The sequence below is a fragment of the Globicephala melas genome, chromosome 9 (genome assembly GCF_963455315.2).
Source record: "Globicephala melas chromosome 9, mGloMel1.2, whole genome shotgun sequence".
Lineage (NCBI taxonomy): Eukaryota > Metazoa > Chordata > Mammalia > Artiodactyla > Delphinidae > Globicephala > Globicephala melas.
The window spans coordinates 95,507,222-95,534,862 of NC_083322.1; the positions used below are offsets into that span (position 1 = coordinate 95,507,222).

General features: G+C 38.0%; 1 protein-coding gene across 11 annotated transcripts in view; it reads right to left on the reverse strand.

The window, feature by feature from the left end:
- Positions 1–27,641, reverse strand: part of LOC115860926 (cytochrome c oxidase assembly factor 1 homolog) — a 242,806-nt gene that overhangs the window by 63,817 nt on the left and 151,348 nt on the right. The window contains exon 1 of one of the 11 annotated variants that reach the window (XM_060304852.1): positions 25,666–25,796. The exons of 8 other annotated variants lie outside the window; for them this stretch is intronic. In XM_060304852.1, coding sequence (XP_060160835.1) covers positions 25,666–25,780 — 115 coding nt within the window. In that variant the 5' untranslated portion in view covers positions 25,781–25,796. Of the gene's footprint in view, positions 1–2,035; positions 2,156–25,665; positions 25,797–27,641 lie in introns of those variants that run through there. 2 more of the 11 variants (XM_060304854.1, XM_060304853.1) reach the window with 2 other exon arrangements.

The following is a 27,641-nucleotide window of genomic DNA, read 5'->3' on the forward strand; positions in this document are numbered from 1 at the left end:
TGTCCTGGAGAGAAGCTTATTTGGTATCTTACAAGTAATACCACAGCTATTTAGAATGCTGCTAACATCCCAATTCCTAATTAGCATAACATACATGCTATCACTTCAGAATGAGAACTATCTTAGAAGTCCTGGCCACAGGCATTTGAGAAATAAGTTGAAAGAGAAATTGGGCAGGAGGTGGGGAATTCCTGAGGCATGATTAGAGTCAGCCTGACTTTCCAAATACACAAATGCCGGGCATGGGACTATTTTAGGTACATTTTTGGTCTGCCCTTTTGATTCTTCATCTGGTAGATCTACATTAAGGATTATAAATATATTTATATATCAATATTTAACATCACTTTGTAAGCACTTAAAGGGCAAGGGAAAACTTAACTTCTGCCTCTTTAGTGTCCCTCACTAAACAAAAATCAAGACTATGCCAGCAAATCCCGGATGCTCTCTGATTCTGCTGGATCTTGTCCAAATTAGGCTCTAAATATTTAGCATATTTAGCCTCATCTGGTGGCCCATTTATTCTTTAAATTGGAGAAGGAAGTATGGACCATAATACGTAATGTAAAACCTCAAATCAGTAATAATATTCCAACATCAGTGTAAATTAATGCTTTTGGAGTTGTTCAATTTGAGCCATAGATACATGGCTGTATGTTACCCTAATTTTGTCTATGTATGAAATTTTCCATAATAAAAGAACAAAAAATGCAAGCCTCTGAAAGTAGCCTGATTTGTCTCATGGAAAAATTCTTTAGACCCACATTCTAACTAATTCTGTCCTCAGACTGCAAATATAATTTCTGGTAACATCAGAGAAAATAACTAGGAGAGAAGCCGTGATAAGTGTTCCAAAAATGTAGGATGATCCCTGAACGTAAATGAGGGGAAGAAAAAAACTTAAATTTATAGTTTAATACTCAAGCTCATACTGATCTTGCTGTATTTTATTACAGTAGTTCCATTTTAAAAAATGGGACAGCTAATGTTCTTTACAGCTTACAAATGTAGTAAGTTAAGAAAATGAAGCCATAGCAACATTGGCTTCTGCACCCAGAACAAATACCTCTCTACTAGGTGCTCTGTAAAGAAGTACTTCTCAGGTTATCCTAGACTCAGAGGCGTCTCCCGCCTCGAAGAAATTATAATATGGACTAATGTATCATTTTATCAACAGCAGTAATGAGTTTATTAGGCCAATACATCCTGCCTACCTTACCTATTTTCATTTCTACAAAAGAAAGCTACAAACAAAACCAAAAAGCTTATGTAGACTCAGAACAATATATGACTATGAAGAATCCTTTTCATAAAAGGTTAAAATACTTCTTTACCACTAAATTATTTTTAAGGAATAAAGTGTGAAAACTCTTTTAGTAACTAACAAATAAAAGTAGAGAAAAAATTTCATCTTTTATATTACTGAAAACCTCTTTTATACAAATGCTTAGAGTATTTTGATTCGAAAGCTAAAAATGCATGCAGTAATATTAGAATCTTCAGTGACCCTTTATGCTCTATACCTTGAACCTGTTTAAATTCTGCTTTGAGCCCCTTATTTATTCTATGAGCCTTCCTAAGAATTCAAGGGTTAACGCATAACCTAGAAAAGAATGCCACTTAAATTTAGTGGAGAAAATAGAGAAATTTTACTTATTTAAAAAAGTATGAGGGGAGAGGGGACAGGACTAGGTAAGAATGACCATTTAACTGTATTAGGAATACTGGTGTGCAATAAGATATTTTTTAAAAAGAGGAAAAGATTTTTTAATATCACCATTATTAATACTAATTGATATAGCTGATATGACTGTATAGGAAGATAAAACAAAGAAATTACTCAAAACCATTACCAAAGAATCAATGAGGTTAATCAAGTGTGATATAAATGATAATCATAAAAGCCAACGTTTTTGTAAATACTCAGCAATTAGAAGAAATTTGAAAACAATATTCCATTTGCAATTTGAAAAATAAATATATTAAAACTTCTTAAATTTAACAGAATGTATATAACTTTTATAAAAACACAAACCTCCTGGGTTAAAAATAAGGTTTCTGGGCTTCCCTGGTGGCGCAGTGGTTGAGAGTCCGCCTGCCGATGCTGGGGACGCCGGTTCGTGCCCCAGTCCGGGAAGATCCCACATGCCGTGGAGTGGCTGGTCCCGTGAGCCATGGCCGCTGAGCCTGCGCGTCCAGAGCCTGTGCTCCGCAACGGGAGACGCCACAACAGTGAGAGACCCGCGTACCACAACAACAACAAAAAATAAGGTTTGAAACAATAGAAAAAAATACCCCCAAAAGTGACAGCTTCCACTGTTTACAATTAAGACTTTTCTACAATGAAAACTAAAACGACAAATGTGTCATAAGAGTTTCACTGTACTTGTCATCTTTAAAAAAAATTATACTGTTTGTAGGTCACACAATAACTTGGAGCATCTGAATTTTCAAGGGCAAAGTCACTTTCTGTATGTGTGCTGGCTAAAACGGCCCCTATCTAATCTTTCAAGAGTTCAAATTTATATCATCAAGCCCCAAATTAATCATTATTCAAAGGACATATGCAAATGCTAACAAATGAGATGGAGAGGTAAGAAGGACAATCTCGTATTGAATATTTACTGGGCATTATAAAGCTGCATAGTTCTTTTCTTATTTTTCTATTGCAGTTGAACACAAGAAGAAAAGCACGCAGAACATAAAGCTTCCGCTCAGTAAATCAGGACAAGCAAGCATCATGTAGCCACCATGGAGGTGTAGAAATAGAGCACTGCCAGTACCACGAGTCCCCTGCTGATCCGCCCGATCATTAACCCCTTCTTCCTCTCCAACACTTTAAAGGTGATTTGTGATGAACAGAAATTCTTGATTTTAATAAAATCCAGTTTATAATTTTCCTTTTGTAGTTAATACTTTTTGTGTGCTCTTTAAGAAAACTTCACATACTCTAAGGCCACATATTTTCCTATACTGCCTCGTAAAATATTTATTGTTTTGCCTTTCACAAATAGATCTACAATCCACTGGGAATTTATTTTGAGTGTGATGTGAGATAGGGGTCTTGCTTCACTTTGTTCCAAATGAATATACATGATGCTCTAGCACCATTACTGAAATACATTTCCACTGTTCTGTGTGCCACCTTTCCCATAAATCAATTGTCTGTGTACACATACACTTGTTCCTGGATTCCTTATTCTGTTTCACTGATCTACTGAACCAAGGATATTGTGTATCCTTGTACCAATAGAACACTGTCTTTATTAACCTAGCTTAATTTTTATTAAAAATATTGAGACCTATCAAACAAGTCGTTCCACTTTGTTCTTGAAAAGTGTATGGCCTTGGGCTTCCCTGATGGCACAGTGGTTGAGAGTCCGCCTGCCGATGCAGGGGACACGGGTTCGTGCCCCGCTCTGGGAAGATCCCACATGCCGCAGAGCAGCTAGGCCCGCGAGCCATGGCCACTGAGCCTGCGTGTCCCGAGCCTGTGCTCCGCAACAGGAGAGGCCACAACAGTGAGAGGCCCGCGTACCGCAAAAAAAAAAAAAAAAAAAAAAAGTGTATGGGCTTTTCTCAGCCTTTTGCATTTTCATATAAATGTATCTCTTTTAATGATTGTCACAACCCTGTATGTAACTAAATCTTATCAACCCACTTTAAAAAACATGGCAAAGCAACCCTAAAGAACTTATATAACTTGACCGAGATCATAAAACTGCACAGCCTAGATTTGAACCCAGGAGTGTGTTTGTGCCAAGGGCACACTTTACAATATCCTGCATGCCTATAAACTTAACGTGAAAATGTTAAACCTAAAAATATACACAAGTAAAAATAACAATAAAGTATTATTTTACTACTTATTCAACTTATTATAAGTAACGTTAAGATAACTAATTCTACCAATGCTGGCAAATTTATTGTGAAATTGGTACAACAGTACCAATTCTGCCAATAGAAGTGAAAATTACTACAATTCTTTTAGAGTTCTAAGAAACTAATAGTGATTACTACTAATAAAGGTACAAGAGAACTTGATGTCCTGAAGGATTGATTTAGTTACTGCCTGCTTAAAGCCCGATTGTTATAAAATGTGGGTCATGTCTCACTCCCGTTCTAGCGCTATTAAGGAGATGAAATGGATAGATCTTTGGTAGGTAAAGGAGAGAAAAGATTCATGGACAATTCCCAAATGCCTGGCTTGAGCAAAGGGTACTCACAGAATTAATACTCTATGAATTAATATTTCTTTAGCAATTAGGCACGTGGTAAGTGCTTGACATAAATTATCTCATCTCATCCTGCCAACTCTAGCAGGTATTACTGCTGCCCCAAATTACAAATTAAAAAAAAATAGGAACAGGAAAGAAAGTACAGGATATCAGATCTTAACTGAAACCTTCAGTTGCTAAGTCCTTTCCACCATAACAAACTGCTAATAACCATGTGATATCTATTTCACAGCTGAGCTGAAAAACTAGCTTTTCCACTGGCGAATATACAAGTGACTGGAAAACAAGAGCCAGGCAGCTGTCAGAATTTCACTGTAACTGAATGTAGTAAGTCACATGGGAGCCTTTTGACATTACTGCCCCTAGGAAAGTCACCTTTGAAAACAATACTACATTTGTTTGCTTGGGGTTTTCTGCCTTTTTTCCCCCTTAAATGCTGGCACTGTAAGCTTAAAAAAAAAGAAAAAAAGATGTTTAGATCTTTAATCTGTTAGAAACCATGTAATAGCTAACCCCACACTTTTTACAATCCCACTACAGTGACAGCAGAAATCTTGGGATTTGGTTTTTAACATATTCTGACACAAATTATAACTAGGTATTGGGCATCCCTGGTGGCTCAGTGGTTGAGAGTCCACCTGCCGATGCAGGGGACGCGCGTTTGTACCCCGGTCTAGGAGGATCCCACATGCCACAGAGCGGCTGGGCCCGTGAGCCATGGCCGCAGAGCCTGCGCGTCCAGAGCCTGTGCTCCGCAACGGGAGAGGCCACAACAGTGAGAGGCCCGCGTACCACCAAAAAAAAAAAAAACAAAACAAAAAACTAGGTATTACATGTATAAACAACAAGATCCTACTGTATAGCTCGGGGAATTATATTCAATATCCTGTGATAAACCATAATGGAAAAGAATATATACGTGTATAACTGAGTCACTTTGCTGTAAAGCAGAAATTAAACACGACAGTGTAAATCAACTATACTTCAATAAAATTTTTAAACAACTAGGTATTACAGACTCATGAAAAGATAAGGGATCATTATGATACACCTTGGTATAACTGGGCAGAAGAAAATAATTTTCTTACATACATAAGAGGATTGTAACTACAAGTAGGGAAGAAATGGATCTGCTTCATTCTGTACTCTTTAGACCACATTAGTAATACTGAGCAATACACTTAATCAGAGTAACAACTTTTATCTAAGAGTAAGATTTATAATGTAGAGTCCTGGAAATTATTTACAAAGTTTCTATTTCATTGGGTCTGAAGATGGGGCCTAGAAATCTGATTTTTTAAATGTTTCGAGAAAACAGCCAGAAAACAATTAACAAAATGGCAATAAGCACATACCTATCAACAATTACTTTAAATGTAAATGGACTAAATTCTCCAATCAAGACAGTGGCTGAACTGATTAAAAAAAAAAAAACTATCTAAATGCTGCCTACAAGAGACTCACTTCAGATATGAGAACAAACACAGACTAAAAGTGAAGGGATGAAAAAAAAGATAATCCATGCAAATGGAAACTAAAAGAAACCTGGGGTAGCCATACTTAGAAAAAATAGGCATTAAGACAAAGATTGTAGTAAGAAATAAAGAAGGCCATTACATAACGATAAAGGGGTCAATATAACAAGAGGATACATGTGTAAATACTTATGTGCTCCCACCACAAGAGCACATAAATATATAAAGCAAACATTAACAGACCTAAGGGAGAAATAGACAGCAGTACTTTAATAGTAGGGACTGTTAATACCACACTTTCACCAACAGATAGATCATCTAGACAGATTATCAATAGGAAACATTGGCCTTAAATGACACGCTGACCAGATGGACTTACAGACATATACAGGATATCCATCCAAAAGCAACACAATACACATTCTTCTCAAGTGGCATTGGAACATTCTCCAGGATAGATCATGTTAGGCCTCAACCAAGTCTTTAAAAAATTAAAAAGACTGAAATCACATCAAGCATCTTTTCTGACCACAAAGCTATGAAACCACAAATCAATTACATGAAGAAAACTGGAAAATTCACATATTTGTGGAGATTAAACAACATGCTACTAAGTAACCAATGGTCAAAGAAGAAATCAGGGGCTTCCCTGGTGGCGCAGTGGATAAGAATCTGCCTGCCAATGCGGGGGACACAGGTTTGATCCCTGGTCTGGGAAGATCCCACATGCTGCAGAGCAACTAAGCCTGCGAGCCACAAATACTGAAGCGCGTGCGCCTAGAGCCCGTGCTCTGCAATGAGAGAAGCCACCGCAATGAGAAGTCCGTGCACCACAACGAAGAGTTGCCCCCGCTCTCCACAACTAGAGAAGGCCTGCGCACAGCAACGAAGACCCAACACAGCCAAAAATAAATAAATAAAATAAAAATAAATTTAAAAAAGAAGAAATCAAAAGAGAACTCAAATGACCTTGAGACAATGAAAACGGAAATACAATTTATCAAAACTTACAGGATGCAGCAAAAGTAGTTCTAAGAAGGAAGTCCATAGCAATAAATGCCTACATCAAGAGACAAGAAAAATCTCCAAGAATCTAACAAGACACCTGAAGGAACTAGAAAAAGAAGAACAAATGAAGCATAAAGTTAGCAGAAGGAAGGAAATAACAAAGATCAGCACAGAAATAAATGAAATAGAGACTAAAATGAGAACAGAAAAGATCAATGCATCCAAAAGCTGCTTTTGTTAAAAGATAAACAAAACTGACAAACCTTAGCTAGACTCACCAAGAACAAAGGAGAGAGAACTCAAATAAATATAATCAGAAATTAAAGAGAAGATATTAAAACTGACACCACAGAAACACAAAGGATAATAAGACTACTATGAACAATTATATACCAACAAATTGAACAACCTACAAGGAATGGACAAATTCCTAGAAACATAAACCTTACGAGACTGAGTCATGAAGAAATATCAATAGAAAACTGAACAGACTGACTGCTAATTAGAAGACTGAAATAATAACCAAAAACCTCCCAACAAACAAAAGTTCAGAACCAGATGGCTTCACTGGTGAATTTTACAAAACATTTAAACAATACCAATCCTTCTCAAACTATTCCCAAAAAAAGTCAAAGAGAAGAGCACACTTCCAAACTCATTTTATGGACCAGCATTACCCTGACACCAAAACCAGACAAGGACATTATAAAAAATGATAATTACAGGTGAAAATCCCTGATGAACACAGATTCAAAACTCCTCGACAAAATATTAGCAAACCAACTCAACAATCCATTAAAAGGATCATACACCATGATCAAGTGGGATTTATTCCAGGGCTGCAAGGATGTTTCAACATCCACAAATCAATCAATGGGATACACCACATTAACAAAATGAAAGATAAAAATCTTATGATCATCTTAATAGATGCAGAAAAATCATCTGACAAAATTCCACACCCATTTATGATAAAAAAAGAAAACTCTCAATGAAATGGGTAAAGAAGGAATGTACCTCAACATAATAAAGGTCATATATGAAAAGTCAACAGCTAACATTATACTCATGGTGAAATACTGAAAGCTTTTCGCCAAAGATCAGGAACAAGGCAAGGATGCCCACTCTAGCCGCTTTTATTCAACAGAGTATTAGAACTCCTACACAGCGCAAGAAAAAGAAAAGGCATCCAAATCAAAAAGGTAAATCAGAAAGTAAAACTGTTACTTTTTGCAGCTGACGTGATATTATATAGAGAAAACCCTAAAGACTCCACCAAAACACTGTTAAAACTAAGAAACAAATTCAGTAAAGTTCCAGAATACAAAACCAATAATAGAAAAAAATCTATTGGTTTCTATACACTAATAACAAAATATGAGAAAGAAATTCAGAAAACAATCCCATTTACAATTGCATTAAAAAGAATAAATACCTAGGAGTCAATTTAACCAAGAAGGTGAAAGACCTGTGGACTGAAAACAATCTAAGACATTGATGAAAGAAACTGTAGAAGATGAAATAATAGAATGTAATGAAATAATATCCCATGTTCACTGACTGGAAAAATTAATATTGTTAAAATGTCCATACTAACCAAAGCAATCTACACATTCAATGCAATCCCTATCAAAATTCCAATGGAATTTTTCACAGACATAGAAAAAATAATCCTAAGATTCCTATGGAACAAATAGACAAAAATCTTAAGAACAAAGCTAGAGGCATCATGCTCCCTAATTTCAAATCATATTACAAAACTACTGTAATCAGAACAGTATGGTACTGGTATAAAAACAGACACATTAAAAAAAAAAAAAAACAGACACATAGATCAATGGAACAGAATACAGAATGCAGAAATAAACTCATGAATATATGGTCAGTTATTTTACAACAAAGGTGCCAAGTATATGCAGTGGGAAAAGAACAGTCTCTTCAATAAATGATGTTGGGAAAACTGGACAACCACATGTAAAAACAATGAAACTGGAACACTATCTTACATAACACAAAAGTCAACTAAAAATGACTAAAGAATTGAATGTAAGAACTGAAACCATAAAACTCCTAGAAGAAAACATAGGTGGTAAACTCCTTGACATCTGTCTTGGAGATGACTGTTTGGATTTGACACCAAATGCAAAGGCAACAAAGGCAAAAATAAACAGTGGGACTACATCAAACTAAAAAGCTTCTGCACAGCAAAAGAAACCATCAACAAAATGAAAAGGCAAGCTGCCAAAAAGGAAAAAATATTCCAAATCATATATCTGATATGGAGTTAATATCCAAAATATATAAAGAACTCATAACACAATAGCAAAAACACACGATCTGATTTTAAAAAATGGGCAGAGAATCTGAATAGACATTTTCCCAAAGAAGACATACAGATGTCCAACAGGCACATGAAAATATATTCAACATCACTTAATCATCAAGGAAATGCAAATTAAAACCACAATGAGATATCATCTCACAACAGTTAGAATGGCTATTAACAAACAGACAAGAGAGAAGTGTTGGAGAGGATGAAGAGAAAAGGGAACCCTAGTGCAGTCAGTAGGAATGTAAATTGGTGCAGCCACAATGGAAACTGGTATGCAGATTCCTCAAAAAAATTAAAAATAGAACCACCATATGACCCAGCAATTCCAATTCTACGTATTTATCCAAAGAAAATGAAAACACTAACTCAAAAAGGTATATGCATCCCCATGTTATTGCAGCATCATTTGGAAACAACAGTCAACATGACATGACAGCAGTCAACAACATGACAGCAGTCAACATATGGAAACAACCTAAGTGTTCCTCAATGGATGAATGGATAAAAAAAACGTCACACTCACACACACACACACACGAATATTATGTAGCCAAATAAAAGAAGGAAATCTTGCCATTTGCAAAAACATGGCTGGACTCTAATGGCATTACACTAAGTGAAGTAAGTCAGACAGAGAAAGACAAATACCATATGATCTCATTTACATATGAAATCCAAAACAAAAAAACAAAAAAAGAAGTTCACAGATACAAAGAACAGATTGGTGATTGCCAGAGGCAGGGGGTGGGGGGTGGAGGGTGGACAAAATAGATAAAGGGTCAATAGGTACAAACTTCCAGTTATAAAATAAATAACTCATGGGGCTGTAATGTACAGCAAGGTGACTACAGTTAATAATACTGTATTGCATATTTGAAAGTCACTAAGAGAGTAGATCATTTTGCAATATATATAAATATTGAATCATGTTGTATACCTAATACCAATAAATTGCTATATGTCAACTACATTTCAATTTTTTTTTTCTTTCACCTGGTAAGGATCACTTTATTAGATCAAGTGAAAGTCTCAGGAGTATTATAAATGGAATTGTAAGAGGAGATGCAGGTTGGAAGAAATGGGCCTTTGCAAACAGATCAACTGAATCAAGCCCAGAAGTCAGTGAATTGCGTACCATCATGTAATAGTGATAGATTTAAAAAATAGCTTTTTTTGAAAAACTATGTGTTAATTGTGTACACAAATAAATAGGAGTAAAACTTAGTTTCCTCCCTCAGGAGATTATAATGTCATTGGGGAAACAAATATATCAAATGGCTATAAAACAAGGCAGAATTAAATAAATGTTTAAAAGAGCAACAAGGTACGCATTGTAAAAATGTAGAGGATAGGGCTATCATTCTCCATTTGAACATTCCAAGGATAACACAAACACAATGACCCAATATAGAACTCACCATTTTTGCCCAAAGCAGTCTACCTCCTATACTCTCTATCTCATTCTATCTTTCCTAAATTCCTTTTTTTAATTTAACTTTTTTTTTTATACAGCAGGCTCTTATTAGTTATCCATTTTATACATATTAGTGTATACATGTCAATCTCAATCTCCCAGTTCATCACAGTACCACCCCCACCCCACCCCCGGCCACCTTCCTCCCTTGGTGTCCATACATTTGTTCTCTACCTCTGTGTCTCAATTTCTGCCCTGCAAACCGGTTCATCTGTACCATTACATTTCATTTAAAAAAAAAAAAGTTTCTATTTCATATGTATCAAACACATATCCTATATATATATGCATATAAAAAGAAATTAATACAATAAACTCCCATATATCCACTGCCCCTGTTTTAAACACTGTTCTTTACCAGGACCTTAGAAGCCCCCTGTTCTCATCCTCTTCCCTCCCCTAAGGTAACTGTTATCCTGACTTCTGACTTCTGTGTTAATCATTCCCTTGCTTTTCAGATTAGTTTTGCCTTTAATACACATATACATACATACATATATAAATATATATATCCCTGAACAATATATTTTCGGTTTTTAAAAACTTAAGAGAAATCACAAACCTAGATACACAAGGGCATGGTACCCTTATAGATGAAGGACAGTAAGGAAGGATAGGGAAAGATAAACTGAACAGTCTCTGTGTCACTGTCCAGTTTCAGCTTTCCAGAAAGCTAAGAGAATTCGTCTCTGGAAAAGTTATGAGTTATGAGGCCAAGTTATGAGGCAAAGACATGAATCCTGGAAAACACAGGTCAACCACAGTCAAGCCTTCTAGCTGGGTAACGCAGGCTACTATCATTGAACCTACAACAGAAATACAGAGGAGAGAGCAGGCTCTGTTCATCTTTTGTTTCTAAGCTCACTATGGCCACCCACCAGAACTTAGCAGTAGGTCAAAGCAGAATATATCTGAGAGGTGAAACAAGTATCCTCAGCTGAGTCACACAGCAGGGCATGAGGGGAAAGCTGGAACTTCCATAGTACATAGTCAAGACAGGCTAAGAACAGATAAATTCTGGATCAAGCTCACCAGAGTATTCTGTCCTCAGGTTAAAAAGACAACCGTGACAGCAAGCACCTTGGTAATTCTGCATTTCTAGGTCCTGATTCACAGCCCTCCAACTGGAGTGGTCGCCCTCTATATACAGTACACAGCCAGCACCTTGGAATCTCCTAAAAGTAGCTCTGAGGATTCCCCTCATCTCCCTCCTTCTTGGATCTCCTGTTTCCTATACCCCACTGTCTTCCTTTTTCTTAATTTACTCTCAATTGGTGTTTCTCATTTCTCATCCTCCAATAGTTTTTTTTTTTTTGGCCGTACCACACGCCTTGCAGGACCTTAGTTCTCCAAGCAGGGACCGAACCCACACCCTCGGCAGTGAAAGCAGAGTCCTAATCACTGGACCGCCAGGGAATTCCTTCCAGTAGTTTTTAATAAAGGGGACAAGAGAAGTAAATATTTCCAGACCTTGCATGTCTGAAAATATCTTTATTCCAGTTGGCCATAATTTGGCTGAGTACATACTTCTAAGTTCAAAATCATTTTCCTTCATAATTCTGAAGGCATTGCTCCACTGTTTTCTCATTTCTAGATTGCTGCATAAAAATCCAAAGCCATTCTGATTCCTTATCCTTTATACATAACCTGTTTTTTGCATACTAATCCTTTATACATAACGTGGTTTTTGCATTCTCGAATCATCTCTTTGCCTTCCAGTGTTTCAAAGTTTCCTAATGATGTATCTTAGCATGGGTATATTTTCACTTATTCGGTCGGACACTCAGTAGGTACACTCAATCTGAAAACTCTAACCTTCAATTTTGGGTAACTTTCTTGAATTACTTATTATTTTCTCCTTTTCATTTCTCCTCTTTTATCTGGATCTTCTTGGTATGGGTACTGAAATTCAGGAATAGTTTGCTAAGTGTTCTCTCTTTTATTTTCCACGTGTCTTTTCACTCTACTTTTTGGGAGATTTCCTGAACATTATCTTACAGTGCTCCTAAAATTTCATTTCTACTATAATAAATTCTTTTCTTTGTTGTCTGATTACGCCTTTTACAGAATCCTTTTTTTACTTCCACCTCATCTCTTATCTCTCGTAATATATTAATAATGGGGAGAGTTTTCTTTCCTCCTTGCAAAGTTTCTTCCAAGTGCTTTTCCCTGTTTATTTGTTTCAGTTCCCATCTTCCATCTTCAATATAAGAGGCTTTCCTCAAATAACTGGTAATACTTGGGTGTTTGCTTATGATTAAGAGCAGGGGACTAAAAAGCTTGTAATTGAACTTGTGGGTGGGGCTTGGTAATTTAGATCTTCAAAGAAATTCATGTCAGGTGTTTTCTCCAGGGCTACTTAGAAACCCCTGAGAACATTTCAATCGCCTATTGGCTATCAGCATTCTATGAACCTAGAAGAGAAATGGAGATGAGGGTGGGAGTGGGGCTGAGGCAATGCCCCCAGATTCAGTATGCATAAATCATTCATTCTTCTATTTCCATCACAGTTATGACTTTTATTTCCCAATATTATTTCCAAATTCTTTGGGATTTGGAAACAAGAAACTGAACTTTCCCAAATCACAAGTTATTCTCTATTTTTCATAAGACTTCACTTATTTTTAAATAATGAGTGACCATAAAAATACATAATGAATCATTTTTCTGCAATAAGGTTATAATAAATAACGTTTTTTAAATAATAATGAGTGACCATAAAAATACATAATGAATCATTTTTCTGCAATAAGGTTGTAATAAAAGTTTCAAAGGTTTTCTGTTTCTAAAAAAATCCAGTAATAAATCCATGCACACTTATTATGAACCAATATACTGTGGTAAGATTATGTATCAGAAAAACATGTAAAAATGATCTCTATCTGAATTAGTCACGGGATGATAAAAGACTTTAGGAGAGAGTGATATCGTCACAACGGCAGAACAGGAGTTTTCTACTGTCATCTCCCCAAAGAACACCAATTATGATAACCACCCACACACAAAGACATACCTGGATTTGTAGAAATCCAGGAGTCCAGGAGAGATGTTCCAGCACACCGTTGAAACAAAAAAGACCAAAACTACCCTGTGAGGAGGGTAAGAGGAAATGTTTGACTTAACATACCATCTCTCCCACAAGGGGGCAGGGCTCAGTGCCAAGAGAGCCCTTCTTGCCCAGTGATTTCTCCTGCAGGGGAACATGAGAACATGTGAGTGCTTGGCTTCACCAGCTGTGTGGGACGCTGCCAATGAGGCCCATTTCTCTGGCCCCTTCCAGAATACTGAGTTGTGAGCTCAGGGCAGTGAGCGGCTAAGAGAAGAACTGCCAGGGGTCAGTAGTGAACACCTCAAAGTGACAGAGATCATACTAACCACTTTGTGGACTCTATTATAGGTCTGCCCATGAGCTACTGGGAATGCCTCTCCAGTGCATCCCCACAACTGGCTCCTGGGCACCCCCAGCACCCCACATGCCTCACCCATAAACCCTCCCACCCACAGACAGCTCCCTGAATGCTCCCCATGGCAGCAAGAGCAAGCCTTTGCAGATGGCTAGTGAGCATGCCTAGAAAGCCAATTTAGGAGAAACCACAAACTTGAACATTGAGCTCTGGCCTAGGGAAAGCAAAAGGGAGGCTGTCAGCACCCACTGAGCTTTGTAGGACAAAGAGAAGGCATACAAGCTTAAGAATTCTGCCACAAGAGAGTACAAGGAATGTGGAGCAAGTGTACGCATAGAAGAGGTATGAGAAAGCCTCAGAATCCCTAATGGGTGACAGAAGGTATTTCTTTCTAAAAGCCACTCAGTAAAGACTGGAGGAGGTGACTGCTGCTTCAAATGTGAAGACACAATGCAAGATTTCAAGGAATATGAAAACTCAAGAAAACGTAACAATACAAAAGAAACAATATTTTCTAGTAGCCAAACCCAAAGAAATGGAGAACAGCAATTTACGCAATAAGAATTCAAAGTAGTTGTTTTAAGGAAGTTCAGGGAGCTACAAGAAAACACAGAAAGACAATTCAATAAAATCAGGAAACAAACCTTTTTTTAAAAGAAGACAAGTTTAATAGAATGACAGAAATTAAAAAGAACCAAACAAATTCTGGAGCTGAAGAATACAATGAATGAAATGAAAAATACAACAGAGAACATCAAAAAAATGAATCAAGCAGAATGAATCTGTGAAGTAGAAGGCAGGACTGTTTAAATTATCCATTCAGAGAAGAACACAGAAAAAGAATGTAAAAGAATAAGGAAAGCCTATATGAACTATGGGACACCATTAGGAGAAATAATCTATGTACTACTGCAGTCCCAGAAGGGGAAAAGAGGGAGAAAGGGCAGAAAGCTTATTTAAAGAAATAATGCCTGAGAATTTCACAAATCTGAGGAGAGATTTGGACGTCCAAGTTCATGAAACTCACAGTTCCCCAAAAAGATTCAATCCTAAATGTCTTTCTCCAAAACACATTTCAAAACTGTCTAAAATTCAAAGACAAAGAATTTTAAAAGCAGTAAGAGGAAAAAAAATCCTCACTTATGAGGGAATTCCCATAAAAAAATCAGTGGATTTCTCAACAGAAACCTACAGGCCAGGATAGGGGGTAAGATATACCCCAAGTACAAGTACTGGAAGAAAAAAAAAATTCCCATCAAGAATATTACCTGGCAGGGACTTCCCTGGTGGCGCAGCGGTTAAGAATCCACCTGCCAATGCAGGGGACACGGGTTCGATCCCTGGTCCAGGAAGATCTCACATGCCGCGGAGCAACTAAGCCAGTGCGCCACAACTACTGAGCCTGTGCTCTAGAGCCCGCGAGCCACAACTACTGAAGCCCGTGCACCTAGAGCCTATGCTCCACAACAAGGGAAGCCACTGCAATGAGAAGCCCATGCACCGCAACGAAGAGTAGCCCCCGCTCGCCGCAACTAGAGAAAGCCTGCACAAAGCAACGAAGACCCAACACAGCCAAAAATTAAAAACAAACAAACAAAATTACCTGGCAAAGTTGTCCTTCAGAAATGAAAGAAAGATTAAGATGCTCCCAGGCAAACAAAAGCTGGAGTTCATCACCACCATACCTGCCTTACAAAAACTGCTGAAAGGAGTTCTACAAGCTGAAATTAAAGGATGCTAATTAGTAACATGAAAATATACAACAGACTGGTAAAGTAAGTATATAACCAAATTCAGAATTTTTTTTTTTTTTTCTCTATACGCGGGCCTCTCACTGTTGTGGCCTCTCCCGTTGCAGAGCACAGGCTCCGGACGCACAGGCTCCGGACGCGCAGGCTCAGTGGCCATGGCTCACGGGCCCAGCCGCTCCGCGGCATGTGGGATCTTCCTGGACCGGGGCACGAACCCGTGTCCCCTGCATCGGCAGGCGGACTCTCAACCACTGCGCCACCAGGGAAGCCCCAGAATATTTTAATACTGTAATATGTTGGTGTTTTAACCACTTAACTCCATATATAAAGGGCAAAAGTATGAAAAATAACTATAGCTACCATCAGTTACTTGTAAACTAGTTATAAATTCTGACATCAAAAACATAAATGATGGAGAGATAAACTGGTCATTTTTGTATGTATTCAAAGTTAAACTGTTAACAGTGTAAAATAAACTGTTATATCTACAGACGTTGTATATAAGCCTAATATTAACAAAGGAAGAAAACCCTGCAGTAGGTAAAGAAAAGATAAAGAGAAGGGAATCAAGCTATGGAAAATCATCAATTTACAAAGGAAGACAGCAGGAGAAGATAGGAACAAGGAAACTAGAAAACAGCCAGAAAACAGTAAGACAGCATTAATAAGTCCCTACCTATCAATAATTACTTAATGTAAATGGATTAAATTTTCCAATCAAAAGGTGCAGAGTGGCTACACAAATAAAAAACAAGACCCAACTGTGTGACGCATATAAGAGACAAACTTCAGCTTTAGGTACACACACAGTCTCAAAATGAAGGGACAGAAGGGATATTCCACACAAATGGAAACCAAAAGAGAGCACAAGTAGCTGTATTTATTTCAGAGAAGACAGACTTTATCCCAAAAGTTGAAAAAAGAGACAAAGATTATTACTATATAATGACAAAGGGGTCAATTCACCAAGAGGACAGAGCAACGATATGTGTGTTTGTGTGTGTATGCACATCTAACAATGGAGCAACTACATATCTTAAGCACATACAAAGGGAGAAAGACAACAGTGCAATAATAGTAGGGGACTTTGGTGCCCCACTTAAATGGATAGATCACCAAGACAGAAAACCAGTATATAGAACATCCCACCCCCAAAGCAGCAGAATACACATTCCCAAGCATACACAAAACATACTCCAACTCAGATCATACATGCAGTCAACAAAACAAATCTTATTCAGCAAATTTAAAAACCTGAAATCACACCAAGTACCTTTTTCTGACCTAGATGGTATGGAACTAGAAATCATTAATAGGAGGAAAACTGGAAAATTCAAAAATGTGTGAAAATTAAACAACACATCCCTGAACAACCAATGGATTAAAGGAGGAATCAAAAAGAAAATTTTAAAAATCTTGAAACAAATGAAAAAGAAAACACAACATACCAAAATGCATGGGATGCAACAAATGCAGTTTTAAGAGGGACGTTTATAGCTCTAAATGCCTATATTAAGAAAAAGAAAGATCTCAAATAAATCACCTAAACTTACACCTCAGGAAACTAGAAAGAGAAGATCAAACTAAGCCCAAAGTTAGCAGAAGGGAAGCAATAACAATGATGAGAGCAGTAATAAGTAAAATTGAGACCAGAAAAATAACAGAAAAATCAACAAAACTAAGAGCTGGTTTTTGATAAAATAAACAAAATTCAAAATCAAGAGGTAAGTGTTGATAAGAATGTGGAAAAGGGAACCCTTGTGTGTTTTGGGTAGTAATGTAAATCGGCAGAGCACTATGGAAAACAGTGTTGAGATTCCTCAAAATATTAAAAATAAAACTGCCATATGATTCAGCAATCCCACTTCTGGGTATACTTCCAAAGGAAATGAAATCACTGTGTCAAGAGATATCCATACTCCCCATGTTCATTACAGCATTATTCACAATACTGGGGACATGGAAATAACCGAAATAGATGAATGGATAAAAAACGGATATATAGGGCTTCCCTGGTGGCGCAGCGGTTTAGAGTCCGCCTGCCGATGCAGGGGACACGGGTTCGTGCCCCGGTCTGGGAAGATCCCACATGCCACGGAGCGGCTGGGCCCGTGAGCCATGGCCGCTGAGCCTGCGCGTCCAGAGCCAGGGCTCCGCAACAGAGAGGCCACAACAGTGAGAGGCCCGCGTACCGCCAAAAAAAACCCAGATATATACACATACACTAGAATATTATTCAGTCATTAAAAAAAAATGAAGGAAATTCTATTTGGGACATCAACGGACCTTGAGAGCACTATTTGTTGAAATGAGTTAGAGAAAAACATTTACTGTATGATATCACTTATATGTGGAACCTATAAAGCCAAACTCATAGAAACAGAGAATGGTGTTTGCCAGGGGCTGGGGATTGGGGAAATGAGAAGATACTGGCCAAGAGGTACAAATTTCCAATTATAAGATGAATAAATTCTGGGGATCTAACGTACAGCATAGTGACTACAGTCAATACTGTGTTATATACTTTAAAGTTGCTAAAAGAGTAGATCTTAAATGTTCTCACCACACACCCACACAAATGGTAATTATGTGAGGTGACAGAGGTATTAACTAACCCTACTGTAGCAATCATTTCAAAATACACGTGTTCCAAATCATCACGTTGTACATCTTTTTTTTATTTTGGAGTATAGTTAACAATGTTGTGCTAGTTTCAGGAGTACAGCAAAGTGATTCAGTTATACATATACATGTAACTATCCTTTTTCAAATTCTTTTCCCATTTAGGTTATTACAGAATATTAAGCAGAGTTCCCTGTGCTATACAGTAAGTCCTTATTGGTTATCTATTTTAAATAAAGCAGTGTGTACCTGTCAATCCCAAACTCCCAATCTATTCTATACCTCCCCCCGCCACCCTTCTCCCCAGTAACCATTCTCTAACTCTGAGAGTCCGTTTTATAGATAAGTTCATTTGTATCACTTTTTTTTTTTAGATTCCACATATAAGTGATATCATATGGTATTTGGCTTTCTCTGACTTACTTCACTTAATATGATAATCTCCAGGTCCATCCATGTTGCTACAAATGGCATCACGTTGTACATCTTAAACTTGCATGTTATACATCGATTATACCTCAAGAAATCTGAGGGGAAAAAAAGACCTTATAAAAAAGAAACATTAATACAAAATAAATCCCAAATAAAAATCCTTGTAAAAGTTGAAGTACTATAAATATTTAGAAGTTATCATTCTAAAAACGAAATTTTTTAATCATGTGCTGTTCAATAGTCTTTCATAACAAATATTCCAGATGCAGAAAAATTTCATTCATTTGTGTTGACATTGGTCAAATTCAGAGTGCATCAAAAAGCATCCCTCAAGTTGAGTGTTAGCGTACACGTTGCTTCATATAAACTATTTTTTTTTTTTTTACAACAAACTATTTTGTCTGCTTACTCTGGTTTTGGTTTTGCTTTGAAATACTGCTTTTACTATTTCAGCTTTTAGATTAAGTTCTCATTTCATATTGGAGTATTCCACAAAAACTTTCAAACCTTCTTTTCAATTCCTCTGTTATTTCCAAAAAAAAAAAAAAAAAAACCCACAGTCTATCAGTGAATATGCTGAACTTGAAAACACCAACAAACATTACTGGGTAATATTTATATATACAACATTGAGATCTCATAGCAAGGTTAACAGTACTACGCAGAACATTATATTGTAACTGCCAGTTTACAGATTTATTTCGCTCCCAAATTTGTTATTTCTTGGGACACCACTCATAGGATTTATAATGCATGTAAACTTATCTTACTTGTAAGAATACCTGTTAGCAGCAGGTAGAGCATGAAAACATATTTATAAGATGGCAACAACTATGAGTAAGACCAACTGATTAAACCATGATGCTTTTCTCCCCGATGTTTCTGTCTCAGTTCCTAGACCTTTACTTTCTACTCAGTGTCAGCATGCCCCTTTCTTGCTTTCCACTTGATGCCAGTGGAACTCTCAGAACCAATGGTATCCAATAATATGTTAAGCTTTAATTCTTGGGAAATTTTTAAATCCGTTTTTATTTTCCTGACTTTTTAAATGACTTTCCTCAGGATCTGAGATTCGAATAAACATAAAATTTCCTGAGGAATTCTAGGAATGCCTTCCCGTAAGGAAATGCTACTCTATCCAGAGACCATCGCTTTGAGCCTCAGCATCTGTCCCAAGGTGAACAGCATCCACTGGGAGTTACTAATCAGCAATATTCACCCAGTCCTCCTAATTTTATCTCCCTCGTATCCCAATTTCCAGGAATACCTGGCACTGCCCAGTTCTTGAGCTTCTTGAGGATTTACAGGGTAAATATAATTAGTTTCAGTTTTTCCTTCTGCCAATTTACGGGTCATGATTCTTGGGGGTCGAGATAAATTTCCATTCACTCTTGCTTGGGCTTTTCAGTTTTTCAAATTGTATTGTTCTTATCTCCTTTCCTAACGTTCTGTCCTTTGGATCTTTACTAGTTTTAGTGGGGTTTCAATAGGGAGCAAGATCAGAAGTCAATCTACCATCTGAATCCAACAGGAATCTTCATTTTTAACAAGTATCTTAAGTGACTGTGTTGCAGGTAGTCTCAAAACACACTTTCAAACACTAAACTAGAAGACAGTCAGTAGAAAGTGCCCAGAAGAGTGAAAACACTGAGAAATACTTGAAGAAGCTGAGAAGGTTTATCAAGGGGAATATGCTGGGAGCTACAACAGCTACTTCAACAGCTAAAGAGCTAATGGCGGAAGAGAAGTTAGGCTTGTTCTCTATGCTTCCAAGGAAAGCTAGAACCAGTGTGGGAAAACTGCAAACCAGAGATCTGGTACAAGATAGAGAAGGACTTCTTAACAGACAAAACTATCCCAAAAAGGAATGAACTGCCCTGGGAAGCAAGAAACTCAAGAACAGGCTGCACAACTATCACTTATTCGGGATGCCACCAATAGCATCTAAGCCCCAGATGGTGGTGTGGTCCAACTGGTTGCTGAGGCAAGACTCACACACGTGAAAAACAAAGAATGCATAATTAAACGCTAGAAGGATGAAATTACAAAAATAGAGTCATTTTAGACACACTGAGTGAAAGCTCTCAAATACAAAGGATTAGCCACACTTGGAATATAACAGGTAATGGCTGCCTGGTCCTAAATTTCCTTTTCTTAGTCAGAATATAAATTTTTTTCCCCACACAGAATCTGAACTGAGATGTGCATTTATCCCTAGATTTATGTTGAGGTGTTGAAAAGTGACAAAGCGATGAGTTCTTGATTGCTATGAAAATGTCCCCATGAGCCACAAACTTTAATTACTAAGCCATCATTTCTTTACCTAAAATGCATGTTGGCTTAAAAACAGGTCTCCCTGTTCTATTCTCCTCCCCTCCTCCAATCAAGGAATAAAGAGAGGACGGAGCACAGTGAACAAGGGAACTGGCATGATGTGAGGCTGTAGCAGTAAGCAGAGAGGCCAGATCAGAGGGTGGGGCTGGAAGGGAGGATTGTTGTGGATCAAGTTAAATATTTCGGTTTATTCTAAGTATAAAGGCAAACCATAGAAGAGTTTCAAGCAGGAGTTTGACGTGATCAGATTTTATATTTTTTAGAATATCTTTTGGGTGAAAAATAAAGTATTAACACATTTGGGCATACCAATTAGAAAGCAATATCCAGGTGAGAGAGAAAGGTTGTGTGGACTAGGATGACAGAGGTAGAGATGAAGTAACCAGGTTTGAGAAATTCTACCTGAGAGGTAGAAATAAGAGAATGCTGAGAGGTCTTAAAGATGATCCCAAGTACCCTGCATGAGCATCTGGATAAATGGTGGACCCAGTGCCCAGGGAAGTATATACTGTCAGATGTAAACTGATGGAAGTGTAAGGAGAAAGGGAATCCCTTTTCGAGTGGATTAGGTTTGAAAACCTGTGAGTCACCTAAGTGTGAATGTCTCACAAGCTCCACTTCATCATTTCTCACTGAGTATCTCCATTAAAGCTTCAAACTCAGGATGCTGGCAATCAAAATCTGTTTCTTCTGCATCTGCTCCATCTGCTGATTAATTAATGCCACCAGCTGTGAGGGATGTTACAGATGGGGTTCCTACCTGTGACAAAGAAGGTTGAAATATAAAACACCTGAGGTCTCACTGATACGACTGATTCTGTGACTCACAGATTCATCCATAACACGGGAGTTATTCTTGCCACAAAGGTTAACCTTAAAGTTAACTCCTACCTCTGCAAACATTTAAAACTATTTGAAAACAAATATGAAAGAATTAAAGGATGATTTTATCCACAGACTGCTTTGCTAGAAATAAGACAGACTTTGGAACTGATCCAAAGAAAACAGATTCTAGAGTTAAATGTTAATTCTTAATTAACTGTCCTATTTTCCTGAAGTAAAAACTTAATTATTGATATTTTCTTGCAGACGATCTTTACGTCCTATTATAGCACAACACTGCCACCTTCTGGAAGGAATCACGAGGAAAATGTTTTTATTCCTAATCAAGTTTGTGAGAAAGTCTGCAAGTCTCTGAAAGAAAATGAAAAGGAATTACGTTTATTTTATCCTTTTTAGTCCCATCACATTTGGATAAAAATCACTGGTAAAGAGAAAAAAAAAGGGACACAACCTTACTGTTTCCCTAAATAAAAAGCACAAAATGACATTTACTTTTTTGGTTTTGCTTACCTGGGTGAGGGAAAGGTGATGGTGAAGAGATAGCACACGGTAGTTTTTGAGGTGAGGTATACCTTGCTTATAGTTGCCGTTACACAAATCTATACATGTATTAAAATTTACAGAACTAAGGGGCTTCCTGGTGGCACAGTGGTTAAGAATCCACCTGCCAATGCAGGGGACACAGGTTCAAGCCCTGATCCAGGAAGATCCCACATGCAGCCAAGCAACTAAGCCCGTGAGCCACAACTACTGAGCCTGTGCTCTACAGCCCACGAGCCACAACTACTGAGCCCACGTGCCACAACTACTGAAGCCCACGCGCCTAGAGCCCGTGCTCTGCAACAAGAGAAGCCACCGCAATGAGAAGCCTGTGCACCACAACGAAGAGTAGCCCCCGCTCGCCGCAACTAAAAGCCTGCGTGCAGCCGCGAAGACCCAACACAGGCAAAACTAAAGTAAAATAAATTTATTAAAAAAATAAAAATTCACAGAACTAAACCAAAAGGTAAAACAGTCAATTTTACTATATGATAATTTTTAAAAGACAGATGCAGACTAAGAGAATAAAAATAGTGCCGTATGTTTATAGAAAGGAGAAAAAATCATAAAGTTAAAATGCAAAAGTATTCACATAAAATTCAACAGTTTTGCCATTTATAGCCCAAAGGCCTGTGGCCCAAATAAAATTTGAAAGATCCTAATCTAACATAAGCATGTTGAAATATTTAAATATGGACCTGGAAGTGTTTCTAAAGGCTACTGACGTACACTAGAAGTAAATCACTTTGTCCCTAGTATCGAAAAGTCTAATGAAAGGTAACAATCTGTTACCAAAAACTAGGAATTAATATTCACCTTTGTCTGGTAACCCAAAAAAAAAGTCTTACAAAGGCATTTTTATGGGATTGTGCTTTGTCTTACTCAAAGAGCTGAGGTATAAACAGGCCAAGGTGGGTACTCAGCATCTATGTAGCTTGGTATTTGCTGGATGCTAGGGAAAGAAACCACATACAAATCTAAGTTATATTCAAGTTCCAAGAGTCTAGAGCATCCAAATGCATTTGGGGACCTTTCTAGTGCATCTGTAGATGCCAAATGCCATAAGGTGCCAAGAGCCCACAAGATGGATGATCAGGTGAGAGCCCAGATGACAAATGGACCCAAACTGAGAGCAAAAGTCACATTAACATATTTGTTCCTTCCATCTCTCCTGATAATACGCTTGCTGTTTACCATGGGGTGTGGGCTGTAACAGTGATGAGGAAATACTAAACAGGAGTTTATGAAAGATGTTGCAAATGAGGGGAATGGGAAGAGGGAGGGTCTGGCAGGCATGAGATCTTAGTTTTCTAAGATCTGGTTGAGTTATACTGCTGTCTATCTACACTTCCCCATTTATCTCAGGGAGGCCAGTTACTGAGAGGGATCCCCGTACCCAAAACAACTTACACTTCCAACATCAGGGGAATCGTTGAAAAAATGCTTGTACAGTAATAACAGAATAATAGTGGCCATTTCCCATCCTTCACTAGTTAATGACATGGATACCTTTGCACCGGCGGAGGTGAACTTGCTTGTCAGAAACAGCAGTATTCACATCATACCTGAGTAACTGCCAGAGTATCCAACTAAAGCAGCAGAAGGGTAACAGAACAATCCAGAACTTTGCAACAAGTATGTGAACTCACCTCCATCTTACCATCTGCCATGATGAGTAATTTGCCCAAAAAGACTGAATACATAGAGTTAACAAAACAAAAAAAAAACAGGAGCTTAGATCATAAAGAAGTTCAGGATTTGGGAACCTATCCAGATAAACCTGTTATTTAATCTGAATTCTAGTACATAATTTTAAAACTCCAAGATCTCCAAGTCCTAAGACAAAAACCCCTACATCCCTTCAACTGGGAGATGGCTCTTTGAATTTATAGTTTTAGAAAGGTAAATGTGGTAATTAATACTTGCCTAAATTACACATTTTATTTAAATCTCATATTTTATGTGAATGACAAAAAACACTGAAGCATATGAATGTTCCTCAAAATATTAAACAGAGAATTACCCTATGACCCAGCAATTCCACTTACAGTACACACTCAAAAGAGCTCAAAGAGATAACTGTACCAATGTCCATAGAAGCACTAGTCATAATCGCCAAAAGATGTAAACAACCCAAATGTCTATGAACTAATGAATGGATAAACAAAATATGATATATGCATACAATGGAATATTATTTACCCTTAAAAAGGAAGAAAATTCTGCAATATGCTACAATATGGATGAACCTTAAAGACATTATACAAAATGAAATAAATCAGACACAAAAGGACAAATATTTTATGATTCCAGAGGCAAAAGGTAGAATGGTGGTTACAAGGGGCTGGAGAGAGGGGGGAATGGGGAGTTATTATTTAACAGGTATACAGGGTTTCAGTTTAGGAAAATGAAAGTTCTGGAGAGGATGGTCGTGATAGTTGCACAACAACGTGAATGTACTTAATGTCAATGAATTGTACACTTAAAATGGTTAGAATGCTAAGTTTCATGTTCTGTACATTTTACCACAATTTAAAAAAAAACAAACACTAGAGCAAGAAACACAGAGTCCTCCTAACAAATCAGGCCATAGGGAAACAATGAAGCCCTAGATATTGCATGTAAAATAGAAATGCAAATTTTCTAAGGAGCTACAGTATATAGCTCTCCTCAGTTACTCAAAATGTTCAGAGACCCTAAAAATACCTGAATTACTACTACCTTTAAACCAATGAAATGAGAAAAACAAACACTAAAATAATGTTAACAGGATTTTATAAAACTACTGTTCCCAGCATGCCCCAATCAATACAGAACCAGCAGTTACACTCAAGCTCTGCACACACAAAATCTTCAAATAAACTTCTGCTGGCATGTAATAAGTACCTACTATTTGATGACCAACTGTACAATACAGCTCTCACAAATCTAATGCAGTAGACTAAACATGACGAGGAGAATAAGGAAATAACTTCCAGGAGTCCGTTTGAAATAGAAAATTAAATGAACCAATAAAGCTGAAGCAGATTTTAGCATATTTTTCAAGGCAGAGAGAGAGGGAGGCACAAGTGTCCGAAACAATGAATGCTCTATAGGCACACCTTGGAGATATTGTGGGTTCAGCTCCAGAACACAACAACAAAGCGAATATTGCAATAAAGTGAGTCACACAAATTTTTTGGTTTCCCAGTGCCTATAAAAGTTATGCTTACGGTTTCCCTGGTGGCGCAGTGGTTGAGAGTCCGCCTGCCAATGCAGGGGGCATGGGTTCGTGCCCCAGTCCGGGAAGATCCCACGTGCCGCGGAGCAGCTAGGCCCGTGAGCCATGGCCGCTGAACCTGCGCGTCCGGAGCCTGTGCTCCGCGAAGGGAGAGGCCACAACAGTGAGAGGCCCGCGTACCGCAAAAAAAAAAAAAAATGTTATGTTTATACTATACTGCAGTCTATTAAGTGTGCAATAGCATCGTACCTTTAAAAAAGCCAATGTACATAACTTTAAAATACTTTATTGCTAGAAAATGCTAACCACCATGTGAGCTTTCAGACGGTTGTAATCTTCGTGCTGGTGGAGGGTCTTGCCTTGGTGTTGGTGGCTGCTGACTGATCAGGGTGGTGGGTGCTGAAGGCTGGGGTGGCCGTGGCCATTTCTTAAAACAAGACAACAATGAAGTCCGCCGCATCGATTCACTCTTCCGTTCCCAAATGATCTCTACAGCAGGCAATGCTGTTCGACAGCATTTTACCCACAGGAGAACTTCTTTCGAAATTGGAGTCAATCCTCTCAAACCCTGCCACTGATTTATCAACTAAGTCTATGTAATATTCTAAATCTTTTGTTATCATTTCAACAATCTTCACAGCATCTTCACCAGGAGTGGATTCCATCTCAAGAAAGCACTTTCTTTGCTCATCCATAAGAAGCAACTCCTCATCCACTAAAGTTTTATTCTGAGATCACAGCGGTTCACTCACATCTTTAGGCTCCACTTCTAATTCTAGCTCTCTTGCTCTTTCCACCACATCTGTAGTTATATCCTCCACTGAAGTCTTGAACCCCTCAAAGTTATCCATGAGGTTTGGAATCAACTTCTTCCAAATTCCTGTTAATATTTTTACCTCTTCCTATAAATCATCAATGTTCTTAATGGCAAGTAAAATGGTGAATCCTTTCCAGAAGGTTTTCAATTGACTTCACCCAGGTCCATCAGAGGAATCACTATCTCTGGCAGCTCTACCCTTACAAAATGTATTTCTTAAATAGTAAGACTTGAGAGTCGAAATTACCCCTTGATCCATATGCTGCAGGATAGTTAACAGGCATGAAAACCACATTAACCTCATTGTACATCTCCATCAGAGCTCTGGGGTGCCAGGTGCATTGTCAATGAGCCGCAGTACTTTGAAAGGACTCTTTTATTCTGAGCAGTAGGTCTCAACAGTGGGCTTAAAACAGCCAGTAAAGCATATTGTAAACAGATGTGATGTCATCCAGGCTTTGTTGTTCCATTTAAAGAGCACAGGCAGAGTAGATTTAGCATAATTCTTAAGGGCCCTAGGATTTTCGGAATGGTAAATGAGCACTGGCTTTAACCGAAAGTCACCAGCTGCATTAGCCCCTAACAGAGTCAGCCTGTCCTTTGAGGCCAAGCATTGATTTCTAACTATAAAAGTCCTGGATGGCATCTTCTTCCAAGATAAGGCTGTTTCATCTACGTCGAAAATCCACTGTTCAGTGTAGCTGCCTTCGTTAATTACCTTAGCTAGATCTTCTGGATAACTTGCTGTAGCTTCTACATCAGCACTGGCTGCTTCACCTTGCACTTTCGTTAGGGAGACGGCTTCTTTCCTTAAACCTCATGAACCAACCTCTGCTGGCTTCAAACTTTTCTGCAGCTTCCTCACCTCTCTCAGCCTTCACAGAATTGAGGAGAGTTAGGGCCTTGCTCTGAATTTAGGCTTTGGTTTAAGAGAGTGCTGTGGTTGGCTAGATCTTCTATCCAGACCACTAAAACTTTCTCCATATCAGCAATAAGGCTGTTTCGCTTTCTTATCATTTGTGTGTTCACTGGAGTAGCACTTTTCATCTCCTTCAAGAACTTCTCCTTTGCATTCACAACTTGGCTAACTGTTTTGTGCAAGAAGCCTAGCTTTCAGCCTATCTAGGCTTTTGACACGCCTTCCTCACCAG